Source organism: Pelecanus crispus, chromosome 8 (assembly GCF_030463565.1).
Source record: "Pelecanus crispus isolate bPelCri1 chromosome 8, bPelCri1.pri, whole genome shotgun sequence".
In the NCBI taxonomy this organism is placed as follows: domain Eukaryota; kingdom Metazoa; phylum Chordata; class Aves; order Pelecaniformes; family Pelecanidae; genus Pelecanus; species Pelecanus crispus.
Genome location: NC_134650.1, coordinates 37,751,286 through 37,768,107, shown reverse-complemented (window position 1 = coordinate 37,768,107; position 16,822 = coordinate 37,751,286). Strand labels below are relative to the sequence as shown.

Below are 16,822 nucleotides of genomic sequence, written 5' to 3'. Positions count from 1 at the left end.
CTGCATTAATAGCCTTCCACTGTTCTTAACTGTATAAGGGTTACACTGGGGATTAACTATAGTCTTAAATTTGACAGTCTAGGATGGGAGAACTAATAAGAAAATACTCAGCAGTGTTGAGTTTAGTAACAGGATGACACCAACTTGTAACTAACTGCCTTTTAAACTGCCAGTGCCACTTTCCTTTCCTTTTGATCTTGCATATTGTTGACAACGTATGCCTAGAGAAGTATACCAGGATACTGCAGGAGTTAAAATCTTAAACCTTCTCATTGTTCCATAACATTTTAAAGTTGTGGTTTTTGTTTTTTTTTTCTTTTCCCCTTCACAGGAAATGACCTAGAGGCCTTACAAATACATTTGTGCATTTTTGTTCTGAGTCTACAATTGAAGGCAAATGCAGTCTGGAAGCACCACTTCTTAATGTTACAACGGAAACAACTACCTCAACGAACAAGGAAAGGGGAAGAAGGCTTGCAATAATAAACACTCTAATTTTTGATAGCTTATACTTGCAAAGTCTTCTGTAGACAGAGTCCAGATTACCCCCCCTTCCAGTATTAAGAGGAGACACTACAAGTAAACTGATTTGGCAGACTGGATCTGTCAAGGCATTTGAAGATATTTGATCTGCTGATGTAAGGATTTGCTTTTTCAAGGAAGGAGCCTCTGCACTGCTTTTATAATCGCTGTTGATCAGTGGTTTGCTCCACTTTTCCTGTTTATTACTAATGGGAAAATTGTATTAAGGTATTGCTTCTAAAACTATTATTTGCGTTGACAAAAATAACTTTTGTAGACTTAACAGCAAGTGACAATAATATGCTCATGAAGAAACCGTAGGCGATAACTTCTCTGCTCTAGCATTGCTTTTCTGTGTGCAGAGTGGAATACCAAACAAGAGACAAGAGCATTATTAAGATACTTCGGCTTGCTTTTTGAGTACAGTTTATAACTGCAGCAGGGCTGCACTGAACACTGAAAATACGAAGTCAGCAAATCTGCTGCCTTTCTCACTGCTGATACAGATTATACAGACGCTTGCCTTTTTGAAATGCCTTTTGTGAAACCTATGTACACAGTCCTCCACTGTTACTGTACATAACTATATATTTGAGGAAGGAATTTGACAAGTGATTGTTAATTCAAGAAATCTTTGGACAAGCACTCACTTATGTATTGCTGTAGTGCACAAGAAAGCAAAATGGACTATAAGCGGCGCTTTTTGCTTGGCGGGTCCAAGCAAAAAGTGCAGCAACACCAGCAGTATCAAATGCCTGAGCTAGGCAGGACCCTGAGCGCACCGCTGGCATCTACAACCCCAGCATCCCCTTTGGTCTCCTCAGCTGCTGCGGGCAGCTGCAACCACCCTGTGTCCCACACTACTCCGATCGCAGACATCCAGCAGGGAATCTCCAAATATCTGGATGCACTCAACGTGTTTTGCCGTACGAGCACTTTCCTTACAGACCTTTTCAGCAGTGTATTTAGGAACTCGCACTATTCTAAGGCAGCTATGCAACTGAAAGACGTGCAGGAACATGTCATGGAAGCAGCGAGTCGACTCACAGCAGCAATAAAACCAGAAATAGCAAAAATGCTGATGGAACTGAGTGCAGGAGCTGCAAACTTTAAAGATCAAAAAGAGTTCAGCCTACAAGACATTGAGGTAAGTTACCTTGGGGGATACTGTTTTGCACGTGAATGTGTTTCATTCCTTCTTAATTGGACTTCTCTTCAGAATCACTTCTATGCCAAAAGTTCTCTCTGCTTTACTTTGTATTTGTGGGCAATGCTGGTAAAAAGAGTAACTCTTCATTTTTTTTTTTTATGCTTGCTTCTCAAAAGTTTTGTCATTTTCTGTCCCTGACTTCCAGCTGTGTTGAATTAGGTATTTGGTACGTATTTTTGTATAAGAACTTGTACTCTATTTAAAGATTTCATGGAATAAGAAAGATGAGTTATAATTAAATTGTACTACCTATATAATTCTAAATGGTAATCTTTTGTATGATTTAAACTTACAACCAGCAATCCAAGAACCTCTTTCTTCTTTGGGGAAACCATGCTTAGTTTAAAAATAATAATGCAAAACAAAAAATGCCCAACACCCTGCCCCTCCAAACCAACTAAATAAAAGTTTTAAACAATTTTCTGGTTCATGTTAGCTAACATTTCTAATGATATTAAGCCATCATATTCTAAATTAACTGATACTTTCCTTAGTATTATCCATTCTGAGGAAAACCTGAACACTTGGGAGTGGTGTATTGTTATCGGTGTTTGTGTAAAACTGTGTATTAGTTGGCTAATGATCAAAATCTCTGTAAAACAAACGTTTTATCACTTTTCAAAACACTTTTTGTCTTTTTGAGCTGTTGTGCTTAAAAGGAAAATACCATGCGAGCACAAGAGAGTCGTGCTTTAAAAATTTGTCAGGACTTTGCTATAATTTCTATAAGCTGGCAGCGAGTACCCAATGGTCAGAATTAAGAGGTTTTGATGTTAACAGAGGTTCCTCAACTGTCATCATGCCTGGCTGGGTATTTTTGTTTATTTCTCCTGTAGTAAATGTCTTAGTTATGTAACAGGCAGTGTTAAGTGATAGTCATGTGTGAATCCCGGGTGTTTTAAGTAGTTCCTTGTGTTTGACATAGTTCTTTACAGCAGCCTTTGCAAAGTTATTCCTACAGAATTCCATCCTGAGTGGAAAACTTATTTTTGAGTTCTCTTATTTTTGATTTATATTTCAGGTAACTTTGTAAGGATGAATGCTATGCTATACACACATGCTTATCAAGCATTATCTGCTTTCTATAACTGCACAACTTAGGATGAAGTAGTTAAGTAGAATGCTGTTTGTAGTACATAATTGTAGTGAGAAATATGACCGACAGTTTTCAGTGTTGTATACCTAGTATAGAATGAAGTAAGATTGGCTACGTTTGTTATAAATTTCTTCTGCAGACTGGTATTTTTGAAAACAATCTAATAACATCACTATGTTCAGCTAAGGTTGTAGGAAAAAAATACCTTCTCTTTTTTAAATTTAAAAATCGTTGTGAATTTATGTAATTAAAGACCTCGATAATACCTGTGCTGAAAGACTTTTTTTAATTAAAGGCAAAACCATACGAACCACTCACTACCTGTCTTCTAGGGGTTTTTTGTGGACTTTGAAACTGTCTTGCAAAGTGTTGGCAACTGTCTGTGTACTACTTTTATAACCTAGTCAAGCAATTCTAGGTGCTAATTCATACCCTGCCCCACAGACTGTGTGGGGAGAGTGCTGCTTCAGCAGCAAGTGGAGTTCAGGAGCAAAAGCAAAGCACTGTTTGCATAAGTTTGTTTGCATTGTTTGCATGTCCTGCCAGCTTAAAGCAAAGGTAGAGAAACTTGCTTTGGTCCCTGCTTTACCTGTATAGACCTAACCCTTGTTCCTGAGCGCCATGTGCACCTGCAGTGCTCTCTTCACTAGGCAGCTTTACAGTAGGAACAAATGTAAAGAGAATGCAGGCAAAACAGCTGGATCGCTTGGGTTTCTATGCCATGAGGCATATTTCATGGAAATGGACCACTTGTCATACTTTTCTTAATTAAAACTGCATCTTGCACATAGCTTTAAAAAAAGTCAATATGCAAGGTTTATGGGAACTTTTGCATAATGAGACAAGTATTGTGTTCTGCTTTTGCTTAAGAACCAGCAAAATTTAAGGATTTGACACTGACTCACATAGTTATTTTATAAGTCTGACATGGAGCATGGCTTAGATGACTTAAGTATATAGGCAAGCTAGTTGGGTGATTGTGCCCAGGAAGCGATTATCAGTTGCTCACTGTCGAAATGGACCTTGGCAAGGGTCATTACAGAGAATATGTTTAAGTTTGTAGGTGACTTGAAAAGTACATGATATAAGTATGCTGGAAGATCTGCTGAACTAAAAATAGTCTTGAGTTTTCCAGTTGGCATGGAATTCAGAGGGGAAAACTGAATGTTACAATGGAAATTTAAATGGAAATTTTCAGTCCCAGAAGTGGAGCCTACTGAGCAGCAGTTCTGAAGAACAGTTCTAGGGCTTGTGCTAGTCGTATGTTGAGTAGGAGTCAGTGTTGTGCGGTTGCAAATAATAAATCAATGTTGTTGCTGTTGCACGAAGAGGCAGTTGTCATGTATTTAACACGACTGTAACCTGCAAGAACTATGAAATAAGCATTCAGCTCTCTTCACTTTGGTTATTATGGCCTTAAACACAACAGTGCACCCACGCACCGCTGCTGTTGCACTTAGAGAAGTAGTGAGTAACTGGAGAGACACCAGACGAGAGTAGCAAGAGTAATCAGACATCCAGGAAATAGGATTTCAGAGGACAAATTGAAAAGACAGAATCTACAGAAGAGAAGACTAAGAAGGAAAATCAGAATTCTTCAGGTATGTAAGAAGCTGCCAGAAGACATGGCAGTGTTCTGTTCTTCGTGTCCATGGAAGGTGGAGGAAGTAGTAATGAACTTATGTTTCAGAAGGGAAGATTCGTATTAGGTGTTGTGGAAATACTTTGTAATGTTAGTGAAGCAGTGACATGGATTGCTACAAAAGGTAGGGAGCCTCCATCATGAAGAACTCGCAGGACAGGTTAAACCTGCATCTAGCAAAACTGACCCAGGTGAAATTGCTCCTTGCTTGGGATGGTAGGATGACCTTTTGACAGCCTCTCATACTCTGCTTTTCTGTGATTTGAAGACTGAGCTATTTATGCTGAACTTCTAACTAAAAAAAAAAAAGAGGTGTAGTGGTTCCTCCTGCCCCACCCCGATCTGTAGAAAAGTTAACATTTCATAAAACTACCAGCAGGATTAAAAAACCTCACAATGGAAGCAGAAAAATATAAAGAGCTTGCTTGACTTCATCAGAGTTTACTGACCAGGGGAAATGAGGGGAAAAGAGCGTGAGAGGCAGTGTAATTCTTTACTTGGAAAATACAAGGGGGGAAATACAGCGATACCTGAAGTTGCTTCTGCAGCTTCTCTAGTAGATGACTGAAAGAACTTACAGCTCTGTCTGAGAAAGAATTGAGAGATGGTTGAATGCCTGAGTGGCAGCTCAGCAATATTCTATGAAGAGGTAAAGCCTCTTATTTGAGTTGAAATTCATGGTGGGGTGGGAGGACGGAACCCCAAATTCATGAGGACAGCATGAGAATGAGGCTTTTTCTATGCATGAGCCCAGCTAAGAAAAATGTACTTTACGTTTTGAGGAAGAATGAGAAATATAAGCAGTGCAGGTTTGGCTTTGAAATTTCAGAGTTGTATAGTTTTTCTGAGGTGCCACACCTTTTTATTTAGTGTAGTGGGCTCTAACCCCCAGGGAAGGCAATATCAAGAAAACATCAAGTCCTGATAAACATATGCTGACTTGGATTTGGACTAAAAAAGGTTGTGCAGCCTGGACTGTAGCAGCAGTGGGTGAGGTTTTTAATTTATTTATTAGGTTTTTTTTTTTTAGCAGAACAGAACTTGCTAGTTCACAGCTGCCTGCCAAGATGTGTAAGAAGGTGAATTCTCTTGATCAAAGTGTTGGTGACAGATGGAGTTTCCCAAGGTTTCTTAATTTCAGAAATGCAAATGCTGATTTTTATTTTCTGCCTTTCCTTTTCCCCTTTCAAAACACTTTGAATTCTCAGGTGTTTTGAGCCTGTATGGGTGAGGAACAGCTTGGAAATCAGGGGGAACGAGAGTGTGTTTTATGTTAAGTTTTCCAGATCTGTTGTTAAAGTTTTGTAAGCTGAAAGAATGCAGTAAAACTGTATTTCTGTTAATAAAAGTGTTGAAGGAAATCCTGTGGGGGGAAAAACATAGAGACTGGAAAAATGTTTGTGTATTTCCTCATCTTTTGTGAAGCTTTGCAGCAGCCTCAGTACTGCAAAATATGAAGAATGAATCTTGTTTTACTTACACGGAGCTTGTGTATTGTCTTAAAAATGGTAGTAATGACAGAGATGTACATGTTGCCTTCCTCAACAAAAGGGAAGCATGAATGGGCACAGGATATTTGCTTGGATGCTCTACTTTGTATTAAAGGGAGATAATTTTTGGCTTTTATGTGTATAAAATAACTGATGATTTTTGAACAAGAAGCTTGCAGGACAAAAATGTCTGAGTAAATATAAAATGTAGGCTTTCCTTAGCAACATTGTAAAGCCCAATTTAATTTTTTTTTTTTTAAAAAAAAATATTACCTTTCCTGTGATTTGCAGGGATTGGCTTCAGACTTCTGAGTTGAGGAATTGTTAGTAGCAAAAAGCCACTTCAAATCAGTAGAAAATGCTATGGCTTGCTGGAATGATAGTGTACTCTTGTCTTGGTCTGTAATCTCATGATCTTCTCTCAGATCTTCTAGCATTGTCTTTAGAAATACTTTGAATTATGTTTTAATGGCGGCTTTTTATTTTTGAAAGGCTTAACACTTAAATACTTTTTTGCTAAATTATAGTTAGCATTTTAGTAGCTGTCAGTGTCAGATTATCACTACTGGGCTTTTAGGTTGACTGTTAGCAGAAATGAGTCTGTTAGGTTGCCTGTGTCTCCTAGTACTGTAGATGTAAAGGTGCAACACCTGCTGGAATCTAGTTTATCTTGTAGGTAACTCTTTTTCAATGAGCCAGGATTGTGTCTTCCCTTAGAGGTGTTTTGGTCATGAGATCACTCTTCTGAACTGCAGGGCATTGCTACATAGTAAAAATGAGTAACATCCTGCCTGCTTTCAGTAATAGGTGGGGAAGGGGGTTATCTCATAACCTGGTACACCAGTTTGAGTAATACCTCATTGTTAACTGCATTATATTGCTATTTTAATCTGGTCTTTTCATTGGGTAGACAGGTTGTGCACAGGGCTTGTCGTTACCAGAGCCATTAAGAACTCTGTTAAGGGAAATGAGGGTAGTAGGAAACCACTGAATAAGTGTGTTGTGGTGTTACGGTTTTTTTGAGGGTTTTGTTTGTTTAGGGAAATGGCGGGGGGGGGGGGGGAAGAACTTCTCCTGCATAAAATGGTACTTGGAACTGCAGGTCAGTGTTTGTATCAAGTTTAGAAGACTGATACTGGTTATGTGCTAACTTTATTAGTGGTAGTATTCTGTTTTAAAGAATCTGTTTTATAGGATTTGCTTGCCAGGGAATTTGTGTCATCACTGTTTAGCAATGAAATCTGGCAATTTTATGTGTGCGCTTTGTCCAACAAACTATTCCAAAATTGATTGTGTGCCCCCATTAGGAGGATAATATTGGACAGAGTAACCTAGTACTGCATCTCCACCTGATGCTCCTGTTTGTATGTAACCAGTTTGACTAAACTCGTCACCTGTTTCAGAGACAAGCAAGTCTGAAGCGAGACCTCCCCCAAAAGTCCCATTGCTTCCAACTGCCTAAACGGAAAGACAGATTCCTTTAGGTAAGGTTATTCGGCTGCTGAGATAGATAGCTGTCCTACCTGGTAATGGGTTAGGAAAGTCAAGGTGCTGGAGCTGTATGTCTTGGGACAAGCTGAAGACCTCATCATGTATGCAATATAAATGATTCCAAGAAATGGTTTAAGAAAACACCACCACCACTAAGAAAAATTTACCGGTTGACACCCATGATGAATCCAGTTCGTCTCTGATTACTACGTAGTAGTATTCTAGGTGTTAGTTTGTTCTTATTATGGTCTAAAGCAGGATCCTGAGTCAAACAATTCTGCATGGGAAAGCAGGGAAAATAAACTCAAAAAAGAGATGGTGGTGTGTCTAACTGTGGAAAAAACCACATCCATATGCTAATATTGTTCTGCAGATTCCGCAACAGAGATTTAGTATATGGCTTTACACACTTTGGTTACTGCTGGCCAACCCTGGCTGTATTTGTTAAACTGGTGGCGGTCGTACTTCTTTCCCACAGTTAAGACAGATTCAGCTCAAGAAGTGAGCTCTAAAGCAAAGTGAGTTTGGCATCTGCAGTGAGCGTTTAACAGTGCAAAAGTCCTCCACCACTTGGATTTTATTTAAGCAGTTAAAACCAGCTTTACCCATTTCTGAGGAAGACTGAAATAGATTATTTTTCAAACAAAATAGAAGTCAGTAAAGCAGATGTTACTATTTATCTTTACTGTTTAACACTGTAAATTATACTAGGAATGTTGTGTGCTGCCACTTAAAAACTAAATCATTTGTTTATTTTGAGCATTATTCCCAGGCAGGGAAAACTTCAACCTCTGTACCTTAAATATTCTTTGAAACTTAATCGGCTTGAAATTCCTAATGAGTCCTAGTTTCTTCTTCCCCTGAGAACTGCTTTCTTAATACACACAAATATTCAGACCTCCAGTTGTCTTTTCCTGCAGTTTTCTTATAAATATTTCTAATCTCATAGCCAGGAAAGTTGGAGTTTCATTCATTTTATCATTTGCTGACTGCCTTTTTAATAAGGCAAACTCCACTTTCAGAGGTCAGTCAAAGTACCAAAAATGTTTAATTTTATGCCTTGTACAAAGAAGGGAAGTGATTGAACCAGAATGGAATGTCAAAAGGAGTCCGGATGCAATGGAAAAAAGCATTGCCACCACTGGTTCTTCTGAAGTAGATAGTTAATGCATATAAACTGTTCGTGTGACTACAGAGTCTTGCCAGTAAGATCATTGTGTCTGAATATTTTTATTGCAGAAGAATGTAGCTGAAAATAAGCCAGATGATTTATTTGCTCCAAGGCACGATGGCTTTGTACATTATCTGTGTATTTTATGAATTATTCCTAAAATGGAATTCAAGTTGAGTCTTTTTTAATAAATCAAAGTCAAATATACATTTTAAACCACTTTGTCTGATAAACTCTGTAAATGAAACAAAACACTTTGAATAGCTTTTAAATAGTTTCTACAGTAATTTGGCAAATACTGGCTTCTCTGCTGCATTCTAGTTATGCTTTGTTGTAAGCTTTTGTCCGCTTAGGAGAGCACGGCGCTGAAGGTAGACAGAGCGCTCCTGTCTGCTGCGTTGCTCTCCAGGTTGTCCTTCTGGATGGCTGCAGTCCTCTCCATCTTCTACATGTGGTGGCTGAACCTAAGTACTCAGTTTGTGTGACCTGTTTTGTTTTGCTTGTAGTAATGGAGGCGTATGTCTGTCTTTGCTCATAATTGTCATTAGCATTGGTATGAGAGAGGGAGATAAATGGGGAATGGAAACGCACAGGAGGCAGAGGTCCAGGATGCGGAGCCCAGCTCCGGCTGGCAGGGGTGGGCGCGCCTTCCCCAGCACGATGCTGGTGCTGCCCTCAGCTCAGTGAGCACGGGGAGGGACCGGCAGCCCTTCGCTTCCCTGCCTTTCCTCGGGCTTTCTGAGTGAGTATTGCATGACCCATTTCAGAGAATATATCCTGAAGAGAAGATTTGTGCCAGCATTATCAGTTCCTGTCAGACAATGCAAGTGATAGGGCTGCAGCTTTGTGCGTGCATTCTGCAGTGACTCTTACATTCTAAAAATGGCACTGTGTTGCCACTGTTTTATGTGGCAAAATGTTCTTCAGGCTTATTACCAGTTATTGCTCTGCTTGGAAGATAAACGGCTGGATTAAACTTCACTGATTTTTATGATGATGTTTTAAAATTATTCACATTTTTTGTTTATTTTCAGGTTTTTTAGCATAAATTCAGCTAGGTCTATGTGCAAGTGGGTTTTGCTGTTGACTTTGTCCTTGTGATAATATGCTACTCCCGTTTTTGTATTGTTTCACATGCTTGATATAGCTAAGTAACTTAACAAGCTTTTCATTCTTCAAATAACCATAACTTGAGTGCAGAAGTAAAAATTATGTGGTATCAGTCTGATCTTCCCTTAATTCATAGAAACCAACACTCACTCAGTTTACCTTATTTAAGTAAATGGTTAAATACCATGTGTTACTTATGATCTGAAGCATTACTTTAATAATAAAAGATCCAAGTTTAACTTAGTTCCTCACCCCAAACACTGAACAAAAAGGAGGAAGGGACACTTCCATGAAACCTTTTATTTGCTTGAAACTGGTTTGTTTCTTCTCCTGCAGGTACTTGGGCGATGTTTCTTGACGGTGATGCAGGTCCACTTTCAGTTCCTGTCGCAAGCTTTGCAGAAGGTCCAGCCAGTGGCACACTCTTGCTTTGCTGAAGCTGTAGCTCAGGAGAGAAAGAATGTTAGTGGGGCTGGAGCCTCCAATTTAAGCCCCACAAATGAGCTAGAAGATGCAGTAAGATCATGGAGAGGAGCAGCGGAGGTACGGGGGTCGTCTTGCTGTAGTGATATATTTAGTGAAATGGCAGTTATATTTAATGAAACCTAAATTCAGGGTGGATGCCCTAATAAAGGAAGAAAATCTCCAATTTTAAAGACGTGCTACATTTGAAGAGGGGGAACATGGTACAGTTAGCAGTTAGTTTCAGATGCTAAAACTTGTTTTACCTATAGGGTGATTATACTATATTTGACCTGTCTAAAGTTTTCTTTGCAATATGATTGTTTCTACTGTGTGCACTCCTTATGTGCAGCTTTTTTTTATTAGTAATGAATTAACAATGTTCAAATGTGGTTTGGCAGACAGAGGGAATTAAAAAAAAAACCACGTACAACAAGTCTTTGCAAAAACAGCAAAATCTTGATGAAAAATAACTTAGATAATGTCTATTTCTCTTAAATTTTGAGCATGGATTCTATTTTATACTTAAAAATCTTTATGGTAACTTTCAACTCTTGTCTTCATGCTGTTAAGCTTGCTGTTGCTTGATCCATCAATTGTTGGAATGTTAATAGTATTACTTAAATGTACCACTCTCTGGACTTGTATTTTCACAAACACTTGCCATCTGTGGAATCCTTACTTTTCCTGCCCAAAAAAAGTACTTTACAAAGAAAATTAATTTTATGAGCTTTTCTGCTTTCCCTTGCACTACTGAAGTCTGCAGACATAGATCAAAATGGATTCAGACACTGAGTGCATGGTTTCCTTAAATTCAAGTAATTTGGAGCATGTGCTTTTGAAGTCTAATTTGGCAGCCCACACAGGCTTGTTAATCATCTTTGACTGGAAATCTTGTCAAGGTTTCCATTTATCAACTGACATCTGCGAGGTATATGAAAGCAAATAAGTTTCCTTTAGAACTATGAATGCAGAGGAATTATTTGTAATTTTTACCACAGCATAAATTTATTTCACTGGATAAAGCTTTAGGTGTATTACAGATAATCATAACAGGTATAATCCTGGTATAGCTTTACTCCTTTTGCATAAAAATAGTTAATTTTATGTTTAATATACTTAGTTCCTTAAAACTGTGTCAGTATTTCTAGAAGTGACCTGCAGTTGCTGTCAAGTTTGTTTAAAATGTGGTTAAAATTAAACTTGGGTTTGCAGAATCTGGGACCTTAACTTTCTTTTTTTACCTCCTTAACAACCCACTTCAGCTATTTCTGTTAATAAAGCCTGTATTTCAAAATAGAGTTAGTACAAGTGTTACACTAATAAAATCCTTTATTAAACATACATGGGGAGGAGAAGAGAAAAATACAGATTCTCCCTAGTTCCAGAATAATAATAGAAGAAACTTCTCAATTTATATGATTGACTAAAATAACTAATCTGAAATACTGAAATCTTCCCAAATTTTTACTTTGTAGAGTGGAAGGCAATCCATTATTTCCATATAAAATCAGCTTCTTTGCCAGGAGAATACACTGCTAGTTCAGAAGAAAGTTTATGATGATGCTTTATCAGTAGCTCAAAACTATTTTTACTTTTTAAGATATTTACTTGGTAAATTCTGCAATTCTGTATGTGTTGATGAAGTGAGCAATGTGTCTGTCTATTGGCTGTAGTACCAAAAATCCCCAATTCGGACATCCTGCTTTAGAGCAAGACTCCTTCCTAGACTGAAAAATAAGCCGTATCTGAGGCCTTAAATGCAGTTGAGAGTAGCTTTCTGTTTGTTTTACCCTGCTCAGTAGTGTAAGATTTTACAGTTAAACTAGATATTTGGCTTTTCATATTTCTTGCTTTTCAAAATCATAAAGTTATTCTCTTGCTGTGCTAAGTTGTTCTTGTGTGACTCTTCTGAAATTGCACCACACCCTTAATTTTATAAAATATATCTTATGTACACAGGAGTATTTGTACACATGATTAAATGTATCTTCTGTTTCTGTGGCAAGTAATACCCTTTATGTTGAAGTTGTAAGGCTGTCCTCTGGTAACTACAGTCATCATGTGGCCTGTGTAACAGGATCCTTAGTCCTGAGGAGGAGCTGAAATAGTAACAGCAAACAATGTTGAATTAACTTGTTAGCCAACACCTATATGCCATACAAATTATGTGAGATTTGTACTTTCAAAGCAGCAGAAGAGGTTTAGTAAGTTATAATAAATAACCTCTTCCAGATCCTTTCCACCAGGTGCTGCTTCTCGTCTCCTTTATAATGTTTTAAACTCTGTGGGGGTTCCCCCCCCCCCCCCTTTTTTTTTTTTTTTTTAATTTAATTAAGCTTGACCTGGTTTAATGTTGAACCTCTTTACCCTGGATTTTTATTTTACATTACAGGCCACATCTCGACTGCGAGAAAGAGGCTGTGATGGATGTTTGGCAGGAATTGAAGTTCAGCAACTTTTCTGCTCACAGAGTGTGGCAATCCCTGAACATCAGCTCAAAGAGCTAAACATGAAAATTGACAGTGCTTTGCAGGTGAGTTTTTAAAGTCTGCTGCTTTCATGTGCATGTAGTACAGTCAGTGGGCCAAGGTATGAAATAGGGAAGGAGTATATTACTGCAGAAATATATACCACAGGCAGCCATGAAGTATTTGAGAATTACAATATTGGAATCTTACATGATAAATGTGCGTATGCTGTAGAACGGAGTAGGGTACATCCATGTAACAATTCTTATATATGTATACAGACACAATGACTGCATGCTTGCTTACTTGCTGATATGCCTGTGCTATCTCAACTCTTTGTTTAATGTCAGGCTTACAAAGTGGCTTTGGAGAGTTTAGGCCATTGTGAATATGCAATGAAGGCTGGCTTCCACTTGAACCCAAAAGCTATTGAAGCAAGTCTTCAGGTAGGATCTGCTAAACCTGCTCTCTCATCCCTCCTCACCTTGAAAATAACTATTTAAAAAATTGACTCATACTAGGATTTTCCAATGTCTTCGTTTTTTCTAATTGATCTGTTCTTTTGTATTTCAGGGCTGTTGCAGTGAAGCTGAAGCCCAGCAAACAGGAAGGAGACAGACTCCACCTCAGCCGATTCAGTGTGAACTGCCCACTGTACCTGTTCAGATAGGATCGCATTTTCTGAAAGGAATATCCTTTAATGAGTCTGCAGCAGAAAACCTGAAGCTGAAAACGGTAATAACCCTGAATCTAACCACAGGAGGGGAGGGGAGGAGCAAAAGAGTAGAACTCCTTAAAATTCAGAGAACAACTGCAGTAGAAGCTCAGTGCCAAACTTGTATTTAAAAGTGCATACTTTTAGCCTGGCTTCCTGTGGAAACAAGATGTTGATAACATTGTAGGTCCATGCCTGCTTCTGATAACGTTTTAACCACCTGGGCAAATTCAGTCCAATCTGAGAGAAGCATAAGAGGTAATGAAGCTTCTATGAACTTTTTGAAAATAGGTGGGTCAGGTCTCAAGAAGTGCAGAGGAAAGTGAGCCCTTATACATGTCCCAGCCAGGTGATGCACTTCAGAGCTTTTATCTTCTTGGGTGCCAAAATAAGTCTCGCTCAGCCTAGTGCTAAGGAAGGTACTTGAAAAAATATTTTGTAACAAAGCTCCTGTTACTGTCTTCTTACAAACTTTAATCAATTTCAAAAAATAATTTAAAATTACGGAGTACTTAATTGTATTTTTGGTATAAAAGAATGGAAAAGGTGCCCATTTGGAAGTAATTTGGGCAATTTTAATCAGCATTTTCACTTTATTTTTAGATAAGCCCAGTTCCTTGCTCTGGAAAGAGTTGAAACAATCAGCTCAAAATGCTGCTTTTCTGTTGCCTTTGCAGTGCTTTTTGTAGTTTTGATTAAACTGTTTTGCAAGAATATAAGCAAAAATACTGTTTATGATTTTGGAGGAGTAGTGTGTTCCAAATAGCAGAGACGGTCTTCCACTTTTCTGTTCTGCAGCTGAGCTCTTCTAGTTATACAAGACTGTTCAGAGGTAGCAGACATTATAGTTGTTTGAAAAACGTGTAGGACAATGATAAAGACATATGGAAGCATTCGTGTTAACGTTTCTGAATCACGTGTTTTGTATGACAAAGTTTTTATGATTGTTTTCAGCACACAATGCTGCAGTTGATTAAGGAAGCTGGATGCCATAATGGACTTACACCACGGGATGACTCTCCTGTTACTGAAGTACTAAATCAGGTTTGCCCTTCCACTTGGCGAGGAGCCTGCAAAACTGCTGTACAATTGTTATTTGGCCAAGCTGGACTGGTAAGTGACTATGAATAGGCTTAGCAAAAAAAGGGCTACTTAAACATCCTGAAGAGAAACTAGGTATTTTAGAGTTTGGAAATTAATTTCCAGTGTCTGTCTTAGTGTTTCTCCATTTTTAATGCTGCAGCTAACGTGATTTATGAGCAAAACGTATCCTTGTAGAATGCAAGCTCGTAGATGGTATCTGTAGCTGATAGGAACAGGAGAATGTACTGTGTACTTCGTAGTCTCTGTTATTGGAGAGAACACAAGAAATGAAACCTCTAATTCATAGTGAAATAGAAAGATTTCCACATCTACAGATGACCATGTTAAAAAGAAGCACCCCTTCCCCCCCTTCTCTCAGATTGGCTTTAAAAACTACCATTTTTTTATTTCGTCTCTGCTTTGAATGGAGGCTGGGTTTCCTGCCCAACGTAAACCAGGAAGTCCTCCCCACCAAGTAATGCTACCTGACATCTCCAACAGAGGACAGAGCAATTAAATACCCTGCTGTAGACATATGTCGTCTTTAGAAACAAACCCCATGGATTTTACAGTATCTAAATAGTTGCTAAAAATAGATGCTTAGAACGTAATCTGATAAGAAAATGCATTTGTGCAGCCATAACTAATTACTGCAAGCTCTTCTTTTAATAAAGTGTTCATCCATGACACATAGGTTTTTTTGGACTGCTGTGAGTTTTCATTTGACTGGACAAATAAAATGGGGGCAAGAATGCAATAGGATAGGAAAAAAGTAGAAGCATAAAGGTACACTGTGGCCTATGATAGTTTCTGTCAAATATTCTTTGAACCATCTTTAACCTACAGTGAGCTAAATGCTTCTTGTTGATTCATATATTGAACCTTTTGTTCAAGGTGATGGCGGGCCATCAGGACTTTGTAACTAACTGTAATTTCTGATGAAAGGATCTATGTTGCTACATACTTTGTAAATATCACATTTTTCAAAAAAATTACACAGCTGATTAAGGGACCTTGATCTGCCGTCCTAGTTCCTTAAACCATATGGTTTTTGGTACCATTAATAGGCTGTCCAATAACAGTGAATGGTAATTTGTAAATAATAAATTTGTCAGATATTTCTGCTTTAGCATTCCTTTTATACTAGATACCAGATATTAGATATTCCCTTAATATTAAATATCTGTTAGAGAAGTAGGTTTAAATCATACTGGAATTGAACTGACTTTTCATGAAAAGAAGGCCTGAACTCAAAGCGACAGAGTATCAGCATCGTAATAGCAGTGCACTGCTATCAGTCCTTACTTCGCTGTGGTACAGGGATTTCAGGATAGGACATGGTAGTGCATTAGCCACTTTGTGTAAGGAAGTTTTATGGGGAGGCATAAGAAGGTGGTATCTTTGCAGGGAGAGAAAGCAACTGTGGAATAGTAGGATTGATCAAATTTCTACTTAGGTGTTTTCAAGGAAAATATGTACTAAATATTAATAAATACAAGAAGAACTAGAAAAAAGGATATGGTTAAGTGGGATTGTGTCTTATAGTTCATGGTAGGATGCTGAGAGTCAGCAGCAAGGTACAGGAGATGAGGGTAAGAAAGACACTGTTTCTCAGCAGCCCTATGGGAGTGTGCCATAACTCAGGAGGAGTTCTTGGCTCCTGAGTGTCTAGATGAGGAATGCCTTGGAGGATGCTGCACCTCCCACCGTTTCCTTTCAAGGGACTTTCAGGGTTTGTGTACACCCAAGTCCTGCCCTGATGAGATTCGGTGAGTGGCCTGAGGCGTATTTGGACTCCGGAGTCTGGAGATCTCCTTGTGTCCCCTGGTCTAGACACAACTAGTTAGACCCGGTGGTAATTAAAGCACTGATATTCTTAAGGTTTATCATAACATTTGGAGATTTGTCAGCATAAAACTTACACATTCTCCCAAACGATAGTGGTGATATAAGGAATATTATGTGTGTTGAATGATGAACCTCAGGTTCTGGAAGTAGCAGGTTTCTATCTTCAGAGACACAGTAATGAGCTATACACATGACAAAATACTGGTGAGCCTTCTCTCCTTCGTTCATTCTCACTCTGATTTGTTACAACTTGGAAGGGTGTGAGGGTTGAGGTTTTTCTTTATAAACTATGCCTTAATTTTTTACAAGATTCAATTATGCTTGTGTGTAGCTTCATGTAATGATGAGAAATTGTAGTTTGCGTCTTTAAAGCATTCTGTGGGTGGAGATGAGAGAGGAAACACCTGTAAAACAAGAACAATGGATGTCTGATGCACAGGAAGCTATCCTCTAAGCACCCACCAGGCAGGGAGGGAGAATGTGTTTATTTTAAGTTTATTTTGTGTAGAAC

General features: G+C 38.5%; 1 protein-coding gene across 1 annotated transcript in view; it reads left to right on the top strand.

Moving 5' to 3' along the window:
* The first annotated feature begins 1,174 nt into the window (after positions 1-1,174).
* The window catches only part of GARRE1 (granule associated Rac and RHOG effector 1), a 28,835-nt gene continuing 13,187 nt past the window's right edge, over positions 1,175-16,822 (top strand). The window contains exons 1-6 of the mRNA XM_009481527.2: positions 1,175-1,669; positions 10,069-10,275; positions 12,590-12,730; positions 13,016-13,111; positions 13,239-13,400; positions 14,335-14,493. Coding sequence (XP_009479802.2) covers positions 1,175-1,669; positions 10,069-10,275; positions 12,590-12,730; positions 13,016-13,111; positions 13,239-13,400; positions 14,335-14,493 — 1,260 coding nt within the window. The remainder of the gene's footprint in view (positions 1,670-10,068; positions 10,276-12,589; positions 12,731-13,015; positions 13,112-13,238; positions 13,401-14,334; positions 14,494-16,822) is intronic.